Source organism: Eleutherodactylus coqui, chromosome 11 (assembly GCF_035609145.1).
Source record: "Eleutherodactylus coqui strain aEleCoq1 chromosome 11, aEleCoq1.hap1, whole genome shotgun sequence".
NCBI lineage: Eukaryota > Metazoa > Chordata > Amphibia > Anura > Eleutherodactylidae > Eleutherodactylus > Eleutherodactylus coqui.
The window spans coordinates 99025184-99043148 of record NC_089847.1 but is presented as its reverse complement, the minus strand read 5'-3'; the positions used below and the strand labels follow the sequence as shown (position 1 = coordinate 99043148).

Sequence of the window (17965 nt, the reverse complement as noted above, 5' to 3'; positions counted from 1 at the left end):
AACTGGTCAGATGTACAAGAATGGAGGACATACAGGCTGCCATAAACAGCGCCTCCTCTCTTCAGGTGGTGACAGACACATTGATGATGACATGATGTTAGGGGACTGATTTCATGTCATTGATACTACACTCTTCTCTCTGTCAGATTCTACACAGCGGAGATTGTATGCGGCCTCCAGTTTCTGCACCAACGCAACATCGTCCACCGGTGAGCAGAATTTCCCACACTTCTCTGCTTCCTTGTAATAGTGTCCCAGCTTTCCCAGAGTCCTGAATTAGGCCCGGTTTGCTGTCCTACATCCCCAAGTCTTCTGTATCTGCACTGATTTGCATTTGTCTTTTCTCTTTTCATTGCAGAGACATAAAGCTGGACAACATCATGGTGGACAGAGATGGACACATCCGCCTGATCGACCTGGGGCTGGCCCAAGACGGAGTCACCTCGTCTAATAAGATTTGTGGAAGGACGGGCACAGTTAAATATATGGCCCCAGAAGTGCTTCTTGAAAAGGAGTATGACACAGCAGTGGACTGGTGGAGCCTGGGGATTGTTGTATCCAGGATGGCGGCAGGACAGTCCCCTTTCTACCATGGCACCAAGAAGGAAAAGGTCATCGAATCCATCACCACAGAGCAGCCAAAATTTCCATCTTGGCTTGATGCCAACTTAAAACATCTTCTGGAGAGACTGCTGCGCAAGAATCCTGAGAAGAGGCTGGGTGTCTACAAGAATATCCGAGGTCACCCTTTCTTTACCACCATAGATTGGGAGGAACTGGAATTAAAAAGATCACGGCCGCCATTCAAGCCATTCAGGAGACTTTTGGAGAATAAAAACCTGCAGTGGCCGGAGGATGGGACACCCCTTCACCCCGTGGACGGATTCGATTTCACTTCACCAAGCTGGACCCGGTAGGATTTTCCTCCACTAGGGATGATGTTCTTCAGTCTGGCCTCTGTGTTCACCATCATTGTTCCTCTGGTGTCAGACAGGAGGTCATATAGTAATCCTGCTTCATGTCACCATGTCAGGTCCGCAGTCTTCTGCCTATTTGGCTTCATTATTGTTGCTCCTGTAATTACTGTCTCTGCTTCTTCTTAGGATGACGAGAAGAATCCGATAGTGAAGGAAGCCACAAGCATCTGGTAAGTACCCTCTATATACACCTACACATACATATCTGTACACCTATATACACTTATACACACAGGACACCTACCATTATATGCATATATTGTAACAAATCTTCACATGTCTTAAAAAGTTTATTTTAAAAACATTTTCTCTCTTATGTCTTGCAGGCTCAACCCGTGCCGACTATCTCCACAACCCACGACTCTGCTGCTGTAGAAGACTTCGGCTTGCCTAAAACATCCTCTCCATCAACTCTGCTGCATATTTCCACCACGCTTCCCTCAACCCTGACATCATCTGCTGTAATAATTGGCTGACTTCGGGCATCATCCTCTGTTGAAGACCCTCTTCGCCCCCAGGAGCGGCCTGTGCTTGATTGGCAGCTGGCGAGTTCAGGAAAAATAGCCCGAGTGACTATTATCCCTGAACTCCTGGTTACCAGTAAGACCTCGGCACAGGCCAGGTAAGTAGCATGCACCTCATACATTAAGATAGACACAAGTGTAGACACTAACACATACATAGACACAAGTACACACACTGATAGGTGTAGATTTCGGCTTTGATTCTGGGACTTGTTCCGACCGCCATATTTGGGGTCAGGAAGGAATTTTTCCAACTTGAGGACAATTGGCTCGTACCTCAAGGAGGTTTTTGCCTTCCTCTGGATCAGCTCACAGCCTTAAATAGGGTTAGGTTTTATTTATAGAGAAGTAGCCACATAAATAATACAATATAAATACATATATAGAAACCTTTAGCTTTGTAGGGTTTCTAGCTGACATCACATACACCAGGGAGGTGAGCTGCTGGCGTTTGATCCTGAGATTTATTCTGGTCGCCATATTTGGGGTCAGGAAGGAATTTTCCCCCCTTAAAACAGGATAATTGGCTCTTTCCTCAAGGGGGTTTTCGCCTTCCTCTGGATCAACACAGTCTATAAACAGGTTTAGTTTGATACACTTTATATTTCACACATGCAGTAAATAGTAATAACTGATTATATATCCAGATTTATGAAGACTGGAGGGACTTACCCATTAACCCCCGTTCCCCATTAAACAAAGACACCATACGACTATATGCTGGCATATTGTGGGTAGGCCACAGCCTTTATTAAACTGTATAAAACCTTTTAACGAATCCTCTATTTTTCTCCTTCCATGCCAAAAAATAAAATTGTCCGATTCTAACGTCGTAAAACTGAGGCGTAAGAAGGCCCCTCTCGGCCTGAAAAAGCCCTTCCATTTCTTGCTGGCATGGAAGTCCTCAAATTCCGCCTACCGGCTGTGACAACTTCCTGTAACATTAATCCCATCACCCCTCTAATAATTCTCTTCATCCCCCCCCCTCAGCTCAGAGGGCGGGTGGGCGGGCGTCTTCACTCTTCTTCTCCCGGTCCAGAATGATCTTCCTCTTCCTTCTTCTTCCTCTAACCCTGCTAACTCCACCCCTAACCCCTGGTCACTTCCTTTCTTCCTGACCCCTCCCCTCCAGTCCTCAGCATCTTCGCCAGTAAGCTTTGCTGCTATCTAGACTGGAGGGACTTACCCATTAACCCCCGTTCCCCATTAAACAAAGACACCATACGACTATATGCTGGCATATTGTGGGTAGGCCACAGCCTTTATTAAACTGTATAAAACCTTTTAACGAATCCTCTATTTTTCTCCTTCCATGCCAAAAAATAAAATTGTCCGATTCTAACGTCGTAAAACTGAGGCGTAAGAAGGCCCCTCTCGGCCTGAAAAAGCCCTTCCATTTCTTGCTGGCATGGAAGTCCTCAAATTCCGCCACGAAGGATGCAGCATATTACTATGCTGCACTCCGCCCCCCACATGCCAGCAAAAGAGCCGACTCTACCCCATCCTGCAACCTAGATAAAAAGGTATCTAGCCCTATGTCGCTAAGATGCACTCCGTCACCTCGCATCATCCCGCGCTCTCTTCTCTCCAGCTCCCAATGACGTATTGCTATCCCACCTAACGCTCGCACATGCTTTGATATCCTAAAATTGACAGTCTTCCTTACTCTCTCGATGGCTTCATTATCTCTTGCCTCTCTCCAAATTCTTCTGGCCACGATGTCTGACCAAACAATTATGACCCTCTTAAAAAATTCCTTGAAACGAAAAATGTCCGCTTTCATCAATGCTATCAACTCCGCCACCTTTATCTTCCCAAGGTCATTTCCACCAGCGTGAATAACTAATATCACTCTGTCATTCTTCCAGCTGCTGATTTTTAAAACCTCCTGGAGCAGCCTGGGCCATTGTAATCCTCTAATACCAAGCCAACGCACTTGCACATTAAGGCCTAAATTCACGCCAATGGGCCTATTTCTGGCTCTCTTTTCCGCCCAGTATACATAGGAGTGGCCCACCACCCATACTGTCCAATCCGACACTGTGGATAAAATAAAAGAACAAAACCAAAGCAGAAATCGCAACACCATAAACAATATTATAGAACTCTCAGATTTGGCCGAACATATGACCGATAAGCATCTGATTTCCAACGACCCACCTTCTTAACCCCCTCGATACCCATGCCACACGCAAAAGCGGACGTCGCAGCTCCGATCCTAAACGAATGTGATCCGAATTCCGAGGGGTTAAGGCCTAGCATTCTAATGCTATTCCGCATGACCGCCGTAAATTGGTATTTAGTTAGGGGAAAACCCGACGCATGGCACAAAAACGGACCAGTCCCACAGTGTCTCTTGGCGAACTCCTTTACCAGTAACACCGGGCACCACTTTGTCCCCAATTTTCCCACTCTAATCCATTCTCCCATCCCGTATATGTCTGTCTTTGATCTTCTGACACCTATCTTAATACAGTCTTTGTCAATTACCACGTCTGAGAAAAACAGCCCCCCGGGCTTTGACTTGCACGCCGATACTAACTCCCCGATGCGTAATGCGGCAAAAAAGGCGATGGAAAAAGCCGCGCGAAAAAGCTCTGCTTCGGAAGCATCCGTGCAGACCGACTCCACCACGTTGAGAATAGCATTTAATAACTCGAACGTGATAGGGCGCCTGCCGTCCTTGGTCACCCTGTCCTTCTTCCACCCTTTTATTATTTGCCCAAAAACGAAGTCCTTCGTCACGTCTCTTGTCCCGTGTAAGCGCAACAAAAATGCTATGGCCGATAGTCGTTTTTTCGCCGCATCCGCTGAAGACCCGCTTTTACGCATCGCGGACAGGACATCTAATGTCACCGCCCTTGCTCTTTCTTCTGTTGGAAAAATTCCACCCGCCGCTGCTAACCATTCTTTCCATACTTTGTTATATCGGTTCCATGTGGTACTTGTTACTGACGTTTTAACGAGAGCTAACAGCTCTCCTCTATCACTTCCCACAAGAAAGCAGGGCAACATACCCCCTCGACCTCCGCCGTCGGGTGCAGCTCCCTGAAATGTGACATCTGAAAACGAGAAAGAGCATCAGCAGTAGCATTCAAATATCCTGGTACATGTCTCGCTTTAAACTTAACATTGTGCTGTAAACACCGTAAGATCAAATGGCGTAATGCTGCCAGCACCAACGTTGAGGATGACGATTGCTTGTTGACCATTTGCACCACCGATTGATTATCTGACCAAAAGCAAATATTACCGTTGGCCAACCTCTGGCCCCATATTTCCATTGCCACCACCAAAGGGAAAATCTCCAATAACGCTGTGTTCTTTATCCATTTTCTTTCAATCCATGTATCCGGCCATGCAGCACAACACCATTGATCACCCAATATTACTCCGAATCCATAAGAACCAGCTGCATCCGATACCAAGCCGATCTCTTCATTCTGCTTCTCCTCCTCCAGACATATTACTTGACCGTTAAATGAACTCAGAAAAACTCTCCATATGTGCAGGTCTGATCTCATCCCTTTTGTCACCCTGACAAAATGATGGGGTTCCTTTACCCCTTTCGTTGCTAGTGACAACCGCCGGGAAAAAGCTCGCCCCATCGGAATGACCCTGCACGCGAAATTCAACAACCCTAACAATACTTGAAGTTGGTGCAGTGTAACCTTCCGAGAACTGCCCACCAACTCCACGACTTGGCGCAAACGCGCCACTTTTTATCATCCGGCAAGTGGAAAGTCATTTCCTCCGTGTCGATTTCTATGCCTAAAAAACCGAGCCTCGATGCGGGGCCAACCGTCTTTTCATCCGACAAGGGGACCCCGGCTTTTCTCATCAAACTACGAAACGACGAAAGTAAAAACTCGCAGGCCGTCGAATTTGCCTGACCAACAAAAAGAAAATCATCCAAATAATGCGATACCGATGAGATGCCCGTCTCCACTCTTAACATCCATTCCAAGAATGAACTAAAAACCTCAAAATAATAACAGGAGATAGAGCAACCCATCGGCAGGCACATGTCCACAAAAAACTGGTCCTCGATGCTGCATCCCAGCAGATGAAAACACTGCGGATGCACCGGCAGGAGCCGGAAGGCCGATTCAATATCGGCCTTTGCCAACCAAGCGCCTTTACCTGCCTGTCTAACTAATGCAACCGCGCAGTCGAAAGACGCATATGACACCGCCGCTTGCTCTTTTGATATTCCGTCGTTGACTGATTCACCCGACGGATAGGATAGGTGATGGATAAGTCTGAACTTGCCAGCTTCCTTCTTCGGTACCAGTCCCAAAGGGGAAACCCGCAAGTTCACGAAAGGCGGTTCCCGAAATGGGCCCGCCATTCGACCCAATTCTACCTCCTTCAGCAACTTCTCCATCACCAACTGCTTATTATCGCGAGCGGACTTTAAATTCTGGCAAAAAGACGCCGACGAAACTGGGGAATGCGGGATAAAGAAACCTTCAGCAAACCCCGCTCTAAGCAGGTTTGCTTCCAGTCTCCGTGGGTACCGGTCGAGCCACGGCTCCAGGTACTGGACGCTCACCGGCGTTCGCCCCTGTGCCGGGAACTCCCGTCGCTCGTTGGCGTCGGAAACAACGCAACGCCGTGTGCGAACCTCCGCAGACCGAACATTCGTGCCGAAATTTGCACGATGCGTAAAAACGGCAGTGGCCTTCGTTGAAGGCCCAGCAAGAACCGGACGGTTTTGGGGCCGCAGCAGCCTGCTGTCCGCTGGCTCCTGCGGCCGATCCTTGAAAGCTATGTTTTACGGGTTTCTGCGCCAGGATCAACTGGATCCAAACGTCTGTCGCCTTTGACGCCCAACTGATCTGCTGTGAACCCGAAATTCTGCGACGAAAATCTTCGTCGTATCGCCACCAAGCCGATCCCCCGTGCAACTTATATGCACTGTGGATCGTGTTGATGTACACGAGCAATTCCGGGCCCTTCTGCGGCTGCTGCTTGCACACTACATGTGCCAAAATCAAAAAGGCCTGTAGCCAATTCCCAAATGTTTTGGCTACTTTGGGTTTTTTCTCGCTCCCACGTTCAGTGAACCTTTCCCTGTCAACTGACACGTGTTCGACTGATAACAGCGACCATATATCCACATAGTTACCATTTATAATTTTTGATACCACTTCGTTCTCCAGCCCCGCATCCAACGGGGCTACTCCACAAAACAGCGAGTCTGCTAATTTCAGACCCTCGCTCACCCCTGCCACCGAGGGCAGGCACCTTTGTCCTTGTGCTGGACCACCAACCTCGGGCGAGGCCGCCCTCCCCGGTTTATCATAGGACACTAGAAGCCCTTTATCCATATCATATTTATCCACCAAGGCTCTGAGAGCCACCATAAATTCATCCTTCCGGCTCGTGCCGGACACATTATCCCAAACTTTATTTAACTGAAACGACTCACCCGCCTCGTTGACCTCCGGCATAGCCAAGGGAACGTTAGGGGCGGGCAGTGATGTTTGTTGGTACTCCCGTGCGTATCGTGCCGTGCCACTTTCTTGGGGGACACGCCGGCTCCTCGGGCTCCTTGACATTGTAGCCCCGCAGGCTGACATCCTGTTACCCGGTCTGCTCCCGCGCTCTCCTTGTCTGATATCTGCAGAAGAAGCTGGTGACCGTGAAAACAAATTCCTCATGACCTGCATCTCCACCTCTCGGTTGCTCTGCCCTTCCCTCCAAGTCACCGCTTCTGCCTGATCACCCCGTACGAATCTGCTCCTCCTCGTCTCCTCTCGTCCTGCTGAAGATGATGAGCAGCTGCGCTCCTCGCGCGCCCTAGCTGTACGCCTGCTCCTTGCCCCCTCTAACTGCCTGCACCTATCCTGCCCTATAACTCTACCGCTGCTATGATGGGGGCGGCTTAAGCTATTGCGCGCTGCGCAATGCTCCGGGGAGTCCCTCTCTACACTGCTGCTGGATGAAACCCTGAACTCCCTGCGCCTAGCTGAAGACACAGTTGGAGGCCCCCGGCCCCCCCGCGCTATGGCGCGAAAATTCGCCGCCTCTTCTTCGCTGTCTGCCGGCCTGCTCCGCGCTGGTGGGCGAAAATACGCTGATTTTCCGCTCCCGGCGCCTGCCCCATACCGCGCTGTGGTGCGGACTGTCGCTGCTTTTGAGCGATGAAATGAACGCCCCTTCCGCGCTGTAGCGCGAAAATCGTCCACCTCCTCTATTCTGGTCGCTGCCCCCCCCCCTATCCCCCCTAAGTGCTGGTGGCGAATATTCTGCCCTCTGTTTGACTGGCCTTTTTCGGTTCCCCTCCCTCCCCCCCCACTCTCCCCCCCGCTACTCGCGGCGCACGATGAGGGAGATGCACTCTCTGGCATCTCCCTCCTAACGGTCGCTGCATCTCCGCGGCCGGATCTATATCCTGTGCGCGGAACCCTACACGCGCCTGCTGCTGCACGTGGCGAGCGCTCCGGGACCTCGCTCCTTGGGACCTCGCTCCTTGTACTGCCGTCAGCCGCGGGGATACCTCCTCCCGTGCTGGACTTACCCGACCTGGACGCTGCCGTACCTCCACGGGTAAGTGTTGTCCTCTCCGCTACCTCTGGCTCACCGACTCCCATGCGTTCTGCTGGTTCCGCCTCCTCCCTACCGCGCTGAGACCGCACGGCGCTGTTCCCTCCGAGTCGCTCCGGTCTTGGGCTGCTGTTACGTCCGCCTCTCTTCGCCACCGGGCTGGGGCTCAGTCGCGCTGGCGGGTTTCTTCTCCGGGTTGGTCTTCCACGTGGCTCCTCGCTGCTGGGCAAAACCGGCTGGCTGGTGCTCGCTCCTTCTTCCGCCGCTGTCGTCCCCGAAAGGTCTTCAGCCATCTTCACGAGCCAGCTTGTGCCCTGGCTGGCCACCACGTCCTTGATCATCCGCATTAGCTCCTCCATTCTTCAGCTGTTCTGGGTCCGTCTTCACTCTTCTTCTCCCGGTCCAGAATGATCTTCCTCTTCCTTCTTCTTCCTCTAACCCTGCTAACTCCACCCCTAACCCCTGGTCACTTCCTTTCTTCCTGACCCCTCCCCTCCAGTCCTCAGCATCTTCGCCAGTAAGCTTTGCTGCTATCTATACAAAACAATATGCTTTATAAAGTAAGATAGATTTAATCTCGGCTTTGATCCTGGGACTTGCTCTGATTGCCATATTTGGCACCAGGAAGGTATTTTTTATCCCCTTGGGTACGTTGACAGGTAGTAGAAATACTGTGAAATACTGCAGCGCACGTCCTTCACCCGGCCACCGCTACTGAGCCCGTGGCCACCGCTGCTGCTGGTCAGGTGATGCGCCCACTTCTACATCACCTGACCAGCGGCAGCGGTGCTCAGTAGTGGTTTCCGGGTGAGGAATCTTTCCGCTATGTGTGAACAGACCTTTGGCTCGTACCTCGAGGGGTTTTTGCATTTCTCTAGATCAACTCAGCCTCAAAATTCCCCAACCTAAAATTCACCATTGCCTATAACTAAAAATAAAATGTTCTTTCTCCCCTTATATCTTTGTGTCCGTGCCTTTATTTCCACTGGTTGTCTCTGTAGTTTTCGCATTAATCGGTCACACACAATATGCCGTATTTTTGCAAACTGAAGGTCCCCACAGAAGTCTATGGGAGGGACGCAAATGCTCACAAAATACGTGCAGAGTTGCAGGAGCTGAGCAGCTAGATATATTGTTTTATGAGGATGCAGTGCATGACTGTACATACAGGGGGAGCTGTGTATGACAGTACATACAGGGGGAGCTGTGTATGACAGTACATGCAGGGGGAGCAGTGTATGACAGTACATACAGGGGGAGCTGTGTATGACAGTACATACAGGGGGCGCTGTGTATGACAGTACATACAGGGGGAGCTGTGTATGACTGTACATACAGGGGGAGCAGTGTATGACAGTACATACAGGGGGAGCAGTGTATGACAGTACATACAGGGGGTGCTGTGTATGACAGTACATACAGGGGGAGCTGTGTATGACAGTACATACAGGGGGAGCAGTGTATGACAGTACATACAGGGGGAGCAGTGTATGACAGTACATACAGGGGCCGCTGTGTATGACTGTACATATAGGGGGAGCTATGTATGACAGTACATACAGGGGGAGCTGTGCATGACAGTACATACAGGGGGAGCAGTGTATGAGAGTACATACAGGGGGAGCTGTGTATGACTGTACATACAGGGGGAGCTGCGTATGACAGTACATACAGGGGGAGCTGCGTATGACAGTACATACGGGGGGAGCAGTGTATGATAGTACATACAGGGGGAGCTGTGTATGACAGTACATACAGGGGGAGCAGAGTATGACAGTACATACAGGGGGAGCTGTGTATGACAGTACATACAGGGGGAGCTGTGTATGACAGTACATACAGGGGGAGCTGTGCATGACTGTACATATAGGGGGAGCTGTGTATGACAGTACATACAGGGGGAGCTGTGTATGACAGTACATACAGGGGGCGCTGTGTATGACAGTACATACAGGGGAAGCTGTGTATGACAATACATACAGGGGGAGCTGTGCATGACTGTACATACAGGGGGAGCTGTGTATGACAGTACATACAGGGGGAGCTGTGTATGACAGTACATACAGGGGGCGCTGTGTATGACAGTACATACAGGGGGAGCTGTGTATGACAGTACATACAGGGGGAGCTGTGCATGACTGTACATACAGGGGGAGCTGTGTATGACAGTACATACAGGGGGAGCTGTGTATGACTGTACATACAGGGGGAGCTATGTATGACTGCACATACAGGGGGAGCAGTGTATGACAGTATATATAGGGGGAGCTGTGTATGACAGTACATACAGGGGGAGCTGTGTATGACAGTACATACAGGGGGAGCAGTGCATGACAGTACATACAGGGGGCGCTGTGTATGACAGTACATACAGGGGGAGCAGTGTATGACAGTACATACAGGGGGCGCTGTGTATGACAGTACATACAAGGGGAGCTGTGTATGACATTACATATAGTGGGAGCTATGTATGACAGTATATATAGGGGGAGCTGTGTATGACAGTACATACAGGGGGAGCAGTGTATGAGAGTACATACAGGGGGAGCTGTGTATGACAGTATATATAGGGGGAGCTATGTATGACAGTACATACAGGGGGTGCTGTGTATGACAGTACATACAGGGGGAGCTGTGAATGACAGTACATACAGGGGGAGCTATGTATGACAGTATATATAGGGGGAGCTGTGTATGACAGTACATACAGGGGGAGCTGTGTATGAGAGTACATACAGGGGAGCTGTGTATGACAGTATATATAGGGGGAGCTGTGTATGACAGTACATACAGGGGGAGCAGTGTATGATAGTACATACAGGGGGTGCTGTGTATGACAGTACATACAGGGGGAGCTGTGTATGACAGTACATACTGGGGCCGCAGTGTATGACAGTACATACAGGGGCCGCTGTGTATGACAGTACATACGGGGGGAGCAGTGTATGACAGTACATACAGGGGGAGCTGTGTATGACTGTACATACAGGGGGAGCAATGTATGACTGTACATACAGGGGGAGCAGTGTATGACAGTATATACAGGGGGAGCTGTGTATGACTGTACATACAGGGGGAGCTGCGTATGACAGTACATACAGGGGGAGCTGCGTATGACAGTACATACGGGGGGAGCAGTGTATGACAGTACATACAGGGGGAGCAGTGTATGACAGTACATACAGTGGGAGCTATGTATGACAGTATATATAGGGGGAGCTGTGTATGACAGTACATACAGGGGGAGCTGTGTATGAGAGTACATACAGGGGAGCTGTGTATGACAGTATATATAGGGGGAGCTGTGTATGACAGTACATACAGGGGGAGCAGTGTATGACAGTACATACAGGGGGTGCTGTGTATGACAGTACATACAGGGGGAGCTGTGTATGACAGTACATACTGGGGCCGCTGTGTATGACAGTACATACAGGGGCCGCTGTGTATGACAGTACATACGGGGGGAGCAGTGTATGACAGTACATACAGGGGGAGCTGTGTATGACTGTACATACAGGGGGAGCAGTGTATGACTGTACATACAGGGGGAGCAGTGTATGACTGTACATACAGGGGGAGCAGTGTATGACAGTACATACAGGGGGAGCTGTGTATGACAGTACATACAGGGGGAGCTGTGCATGACTGTACATATAGGGGGAGCTGTGTATGACAGTACATACAGGGGGAGCTGTGTATGACAGTACATACAGGGGGCGCTGTGTATGACAGTACATACAGGGGGAGCTGTGTATGACAGTACATACAGGGGGAGCTGTGCATGACTGTACATACAGGGGGCGCTGTGTATGACAGTACATACAGGGGGAGCTGTGTATGACAGTACATACAGGGGAAGCTGTGCATGACTGTACATACAGGGGGAGCTGTGTATGACAGTACATACAGGGGGAGCAGTGTATGACTGTACATACAGGGGGAGCTATGTATGACTGCACATACAGGGGGAGCAGTGTATGACAGTATATATAGGGGGAGCTGTGTATGACAGTACATACAGGGGGAGCTGTGTATGACAGTACATACAGGGGGAGCAGTGCATGACAGTACATACAGGGGGCGCTGTGTATGACAGTACATACAGGGGGAGCAGTGTATGACAGTACATACAGGGGGCGCTGTGTATGACATTACATACAAGGGGAGTTGTGTATGACATTACATATAGGGGGAGCTATGTATGACAGTATATATAGGGGGAGCTGTGTATGACAGTACATACAGGGGGAGCAGTGTATGAGAGTACATACAGGGGGAGCTGTGTATGACAGTATATATAGGTGGAGCTATGTATGACAGTACATACAGGGGGTGCTGTGTATGACAGTACATACAGGGGGAGCTGTGTATGACAGTACATACAGGGGGAGCTGTGTATGACAGTACATACAGGGGGAGCTATGTATGACAGTATATATAGGGGGAGCTGTGTATGACAGTACATAAAGGGGGAGCAGTGTATGAGAGTACATACAGGGGAGCTGTGTATGACAGTATATATAGGGGGAGCTGTGTATGACAGTACATACAGGGGGAGCAGTGTATGACAGTACATACAGGGGGTGCTGTGTATGACAGTACATACAGGGGGAGCTGTGTATGACAGTACATACAGGGGCCGTTGTGTATGACAGTACATACGGGGGGAGCAGTGTATGACAGTACATACAGGGGGAGCTGTGTATGACTGTACATACAGGGGGAGCAGTGTATGACTGTACATACAGGGGGAGCAGTGTATGACAGTATATACAGGGGGAGCTGTGTATGACTGTACATACAGGGGGAGCTGCGTATGACAGTACATGCAGGGGGAGCTGCGTATGACAGTACATAAGTGGGGAGCAGTGTATGACAGTACATACAGGGGGAGCTGTGTATGACTGTACATACAGGGGGAGCAGTGTATGACAGTATATACAGGGGGAGCTGTGTATGACTGTACATACAGGGGGAGCTGCGTATGACAGTACATACAGGGGGTGCTGTGTATGACTGTACATACAGGGGGTGCTGTTTATGACAGTACATACAGGGATAGCTGTGTATGACAGTACATACAGTGGGAGCTGTGTATGACTGTACATACAGGGGGAGCTGTTTATGACGGTACATACAGGGGGCGCTGTGTATGACAGTACATACAGGGGGTGCTGTGTATGACAGTACATACAGGGGGTGCTGTGCATGACAGTATATACAGGGGGAGCAGTGTATGACTACATACAGGGGGTGCTGTGTATGACAGTACATACAGTGGGAGCTGTGTATGACTGTACATACAGGGGGAGCTGTTTATGACGGTACATACAGGGGGCGCTGTGTATGACAGTACATACAGGGGGTGCTGTGTATGACAGTACATACAGGGGGTGCTGTGCATGACAGTATATACAGGGGGAGCAGTGTATGACTACATACAGGGGGAGCTGTGTATGACACTACATACAGGGGGAGCAGTGTATGACAGTACATACAGGGGAGCAGTGTATGACAGTACATACAGGGGGAGCTGTGTGTGACAGTACATACAGGGGGAGCTGTGGATGACAGTGCATACAGGGGGAGCAGTGTATGACAGTACATACAGGGGGTGCTGTGTATGACAGTACATACAGGGGGAGCTGTGTATGACAGTACATACAGGGGGAGCTGTGTATGACAGTACATACAGGGGGAGCTGTGGATGACAGTGCATACAGGGGGAGCAGTGTATGACAGTACATAAAGGGGGCGCTGTGTATGACAGTACATACAGGGGGAGCTGTGTATGACAGTACAGGGGGGAGCTGTCAATCACTGATAGCTCCGCCCATCGGACTGTTCAGCTTAGAAAATGCATAAGTATAAATAAATAAAATACAAGTTCTTCTGAATCTTTCCCCATAAAACTATATACAATCCGCTCAGCTCCTCCTGCTCTATAACATGATGTCTGCAGTTCGGACCACATGTCCAAGATGACAGATTTCCTTTAAAGGGATTATGTCAAGTTCTAAAGATATTCCCTATCAATAGGATAGGAAATAAGTGATTGATGTGGGCCCAACCGGTGGGATCCCCGCTAATCACGAGAACAGGGGCCCCTTATCACCTATATGAAAGGTGGGGGTCATCAAGCCTGTGCGCTGCTGCTTTATTCATTTCTATGGAACTAGTGCAGATAGCCATACATTGTAAAATCATGTGAGCTCCCATATTCTTATATCACTTTGCTTTATTTTGAGGAAATTGCCCTTAAAATATCATTGTCTTCTTGCATTATTCCCAAAGTACAATGAAACACAAAGTGCAAAAATATTGTACAATTCCAGAAGCCAAACCAAGGAAACCATTAGTGTTATCTGACCGTATAGTTACCTCTAGTCTGCATACATTCACCGGGCTGCAGAATATGCTGGCGCTCTGGAAGTAATAGGAAATACACTAAATAAATGAGAATATCCTCAAGTGCCAGACCAGGTGGAGTGTGTTAGTAGGCATAATAGTTGGTGCCTGTTCTGTGCACTTTCACCCACCTGCTATATTGTATCCTTAAAGGGGTTGTCTCGCGCCGAAACATTTTTTTTTTTTTTCCATAGGCCCCCCGTTCGGCGCAGGACAACCCCAAAGGATGTGTTAAAAAAAAAAATAATTATTTACCCGAATCCCCGCTCTGCGACGTCTTCCTTCTTCCTTCACCAAGATCGCAGCCGGGATCATCACCCACGGTGCACCGCGGGTCTTTTCCCATGGTGCACCGTGGGCTCTGTGCGGTCCATTGCCGATTCCAGCCTCCTGATTGGCTGGAATCGGCACACGTGACGGGGCGGAGCTACGAGGACCAGCTCTCTGGCACGAGCGGCCCCATTCACCAGGAGGAAGACCGCACAGCGCAAGCGCGTCTAAAAAAGCAAGAAGACATCAGAATTAGACGGATCCATGGCGACGGGGACGCCAGCAACGGAGCAGGTAAGGGAATAACTTCTGTATGGCTCATATTTAATGCATGATGTACATTACAAAGTGCATTAATATGGCCATATAGAAGTGTATAACCCCACTTGCTGCCGCGAGACAACCCCTTTAATCTTAGATTAAAAACTTGCAATTTCCAGAGACCCCAAAGAGTGCAGCTATTTCCTTCTAATTTCTTGCTATTTCATATTGGACTATTGTTGCTGCAGAATCCCCCCGGGTTTGCATGTATCTCCTGTTCCACCTGGACTATTGATGTTGTTGTAGTGCCTACAATTCTACCTTTTGCTAAGAATGTCCATATACACATCACATTAAAATGTCTCTGAGTCAGAAGGGTATAAGAGAACAACAGCCAACTGATGAACATCTGACAATACAATTGTACTATGGTATGGAGAACCAATGACCGAGTGTAATCGGACAACTATTTCAATAAGACATTGATTTAAAATTAGGTTGTCCACATTTTAAGGGCTCCTTCCCACGGACGGATTTCCGCAGCGTAGAACGCGGCGAAAATCCGCCATGTTGCCCACAGCTATTAGGTTCTATTGAACCTAATAGCTCAATGCTCACGGTGCAGAATTCCATTGCCGAATTCCGCACCGTGAAATCACGCGTCCTCACCCGCGGCATGCTCTATTTGCCGCGGGTGTACGTGCGGACGGCTTCCATTGCAGTCAATGGAAGCCGTCCGTCACGCTATTTTCCACTATAGCACAGTGAAAGATAGCGTGAAACCGCTTCCCTGCCCACGGCCAGCCGCATCATGTGATGCTGTGGGCGTGTCATATGACGCGGCCGGCGCGTCATGCGCTCTATTGCGCATGCGCGCCGAAGCGTCATGCGGAACGGAAGACGCCGGATCCGCATGTAAGTATTGGGGTCTATGGGGGGCGCTTGTTTAAACGAGCCGTCATTCATTCACTGTACAGCAGATGGAAGCGACTGAACGATCGGCATTTAAACCGAACAGTTGGTGAACGAGCCAACAGTGACTTCTATGCTTGCATAAAATGAACGGTGAATGAAAAGTCCTTCACAGTTTAGACAGAAATTTATAAAAACGAATCTTTTTATGAGATAATTTTTTTAAAACACATATAAAACACAAATAGGGCCCTACACATAGACCTCCACATTTTGTAGAGGTGTACAAGTCTCAAAAGAGAGACTTACTACCACTTGCTGCCTATAGTGTTTGCCTTTTCCTGATATACAAAGGAGGGTACTAGTAGGTCGTATCAGAGATAAAGCGATGTGGTAGGCAAGTAGGTCTAAGAAAGAGTTCTACACTCAGAACTCAGGATATCATTCGCTTGCTATACATCCTTCCCCGTTGTCAGTCTGATAGTGGATCGCTGTTCGTCAGTCCTACTAGCACTTGAGTATATTAGTAGATAATGCTGACAAACGTCCCACGTGAATTCATGAATGGGTGTGAGTGGGACCTGCCTCTGATTGGCTCAGGCTGAGACAATCAGGGGCAAGTCTGAGTCACACCCCTTCACACCCACTGCAGGCCGGCCGCGCGGATGTCCGGCTGCCGGGAGCAGGTGAGTATATATATATTTTTTATTTTAACACTTTTCTGGATGAATTGCAGGGAAGGGCTTATATATTTAAGCCCTTCCCGACAATTCATCCAGCGCTGTCCGGCAGCCCATTGCTTTCAATGGAGCCGGCTGTATTGCCGGCTCCATTGAATTCAATGGGCAAACATCGTTCTTCTCTGCCACAGCTGTTACAGCTGTGGAAGAGAAGAATGATTTGTCTTCTATATGTTCTCAATGGGGTCGGTGCTGCTGCCGCTGGCCCCATTGAGCGCATATAGAGAAGAGAACAAGAATCGCAGATCGCAGATAGGTGCGATCTGCGATTTCTGTTCTATAATTTATCAGACGAGCGCATAAAAAGCGCTCATGTGTCCGATACCATTGCAAAGCAATGGTTTCAAAAAATCGCCGGACGCATGAGCAAATCGCGCAAAAAAACGCCCGAGTGACTAAGGCCTTACACTGTATTTACCCGGGCCAGTGCAATATAAGTCAGAGAAAATTGCAGCTGTAAACCTGCGTTTTTCAGGTTTCTGGGAAATGTACCCAATCCTCTGCCACGGCTGTCACAGAGTGGGAGAAACTCGCTTTTCTCCCCCATTGCTTCCGCCGGCCCAATTGAAAACAATGGACGCTGCGATGCGAGATCACGCAGCTGATTTGTTTCCCGCATTGCATCGCTCATGTGTATGACTCCATTCAGAAGAATGTGGTTCAGATTTGTACGTCTCAAAACGCACAAATGTTGCGTGATTGTATCACCCATTGTATCACCCATGGTGCCCATAGTTCAGGTCGGAGGAGTCCGGGGATGTGAGTGGGACTTTTCAGTCAGCGCAGGCGCATACCCTTAGAGAACAGTATGTGCGCACACTGGCTTTAGAATCAGAGACCACATGTTGACTTCCAGGGGGGGCAGCTCAGGAACACGGAGCTGGGGAGGTAAGCAGAACACATCCTGGACTCTTCCGGACCCATCCTATGTGCATCAAAACTTCATAGTGCTTATAGGGGACGGCTGGTTGCTTTTAAAGCGGTTGTCCAATTACCGGACGGTATCTCTCTAAGGCCTTAGTCAGACGGGTGTTTTTTCGCGCGATTTGCGGATCGCATGACGGATGCGCATCCGCAAATCGCGTGACCGGTGCCCGAAAATCGCCCGAAAATCTGCTCCTAGCCACGTTTCATTAGAAACGGGCCGGAGCCGTACAGCGCATTGCATTCAATGGAGCCGGCAATACAACGGCTCCATTGAAAGCAATGCGCTGCGGGCGAGTGTGGGATGAATTGTCGGGAAGGGCTTAAATATATAAGCCCTTCCCTGCAATTCATCCAGAAAAGTGTTAAAATAAAAAATATAAACATACTCACC

The 17965-nt window shown here is 49.3% G+C and overlaps 1 protein-coding gene and 1 long non-coding RNA gene across 4 annotated transcripts; one reads left to right on the top strand and one right to left on the bottom strand.

The window, feature by feature from the left end:
- The first annotated feature begins 798 nt into the window (after positions 1 to 798).
- On the top strand, positions 799 to 1357 carry LOC136582871 (uncharacterized). Its single transcript, XR_010787238.1, has 3 exons — positions 799 to 913; positions 1104 to 1147; positions 1304 to 1357. It is a non-coding gene; the product is annotated as an uncharacterized lncRNA (long non-coding RNA).
- An 823-nt stretch (positions 1358 to 2180) lies between these two features.
- Positions 2181 to 8548, bottom strand: LOC136582247 (uncharacterized). 3 transcript variants are annotated; one of them, XM_066583134.1, is made up of 4 exons: positions 8049 to 8548; positions 6936 to 7127; positions 4519 to 4563; positions 2181 to 3541 (listed from the first exon to the last, which is right to left on the bottom strand). In XM_066583134.1, the coding sequence occupies exons 1-4, from the start codon at positions 8410 to 8412 to the stop codon at positions 2952 to 2954; spliced, it is 1191 nt and encodes a 396-aa protein (XP_066439231.1). In that variant the 5' UTR covers positions 8413 to 8548; the 3' UTR covers positions 2181 to 2951. The 3 variants fall into 3 exon arrangements, with proteins under 3 accessions (XP_066439231.1, XP_066439229.1, XP_066439230.1); XM_066583132.1 differs by having other exon boundaries at positions 2181 to 4563; XM_066583133.1 differs by lacking the exons at positions 2181 to 3541; positions 4519 to 4563 and having other exon boundaries at positions 5335 to 7127.
- Positions 8549 to 17965: the final 9417 nt, after the last annotated feature.

Excerpts from the sequence above, each read along its gene's own strand:
- LOC136582247 (XM_066583132.1), bottom strand. The coding sequence starts at position 8,412 with ATGGAGGAGCTAATGCGGATGATCAAGGACGTGGTGGCCAGCCAGGGC. Across the intron at positions 7,128-8,048 it reads GACAACACTTACCCGTGGAG|ATATCAGACAAGGAGAGCGC; the intron begins GTACGGCAGCGT and ends CTTCTTCTGCAG. Across the intron at positions 4,564-6,935 it reads GCCGGAGGTCAACGAGGCGG|ATGTCACATTTCAGGGAGCT; the intron begins GTGAGTCGTTTC and ends TCTCGTTTTCAG.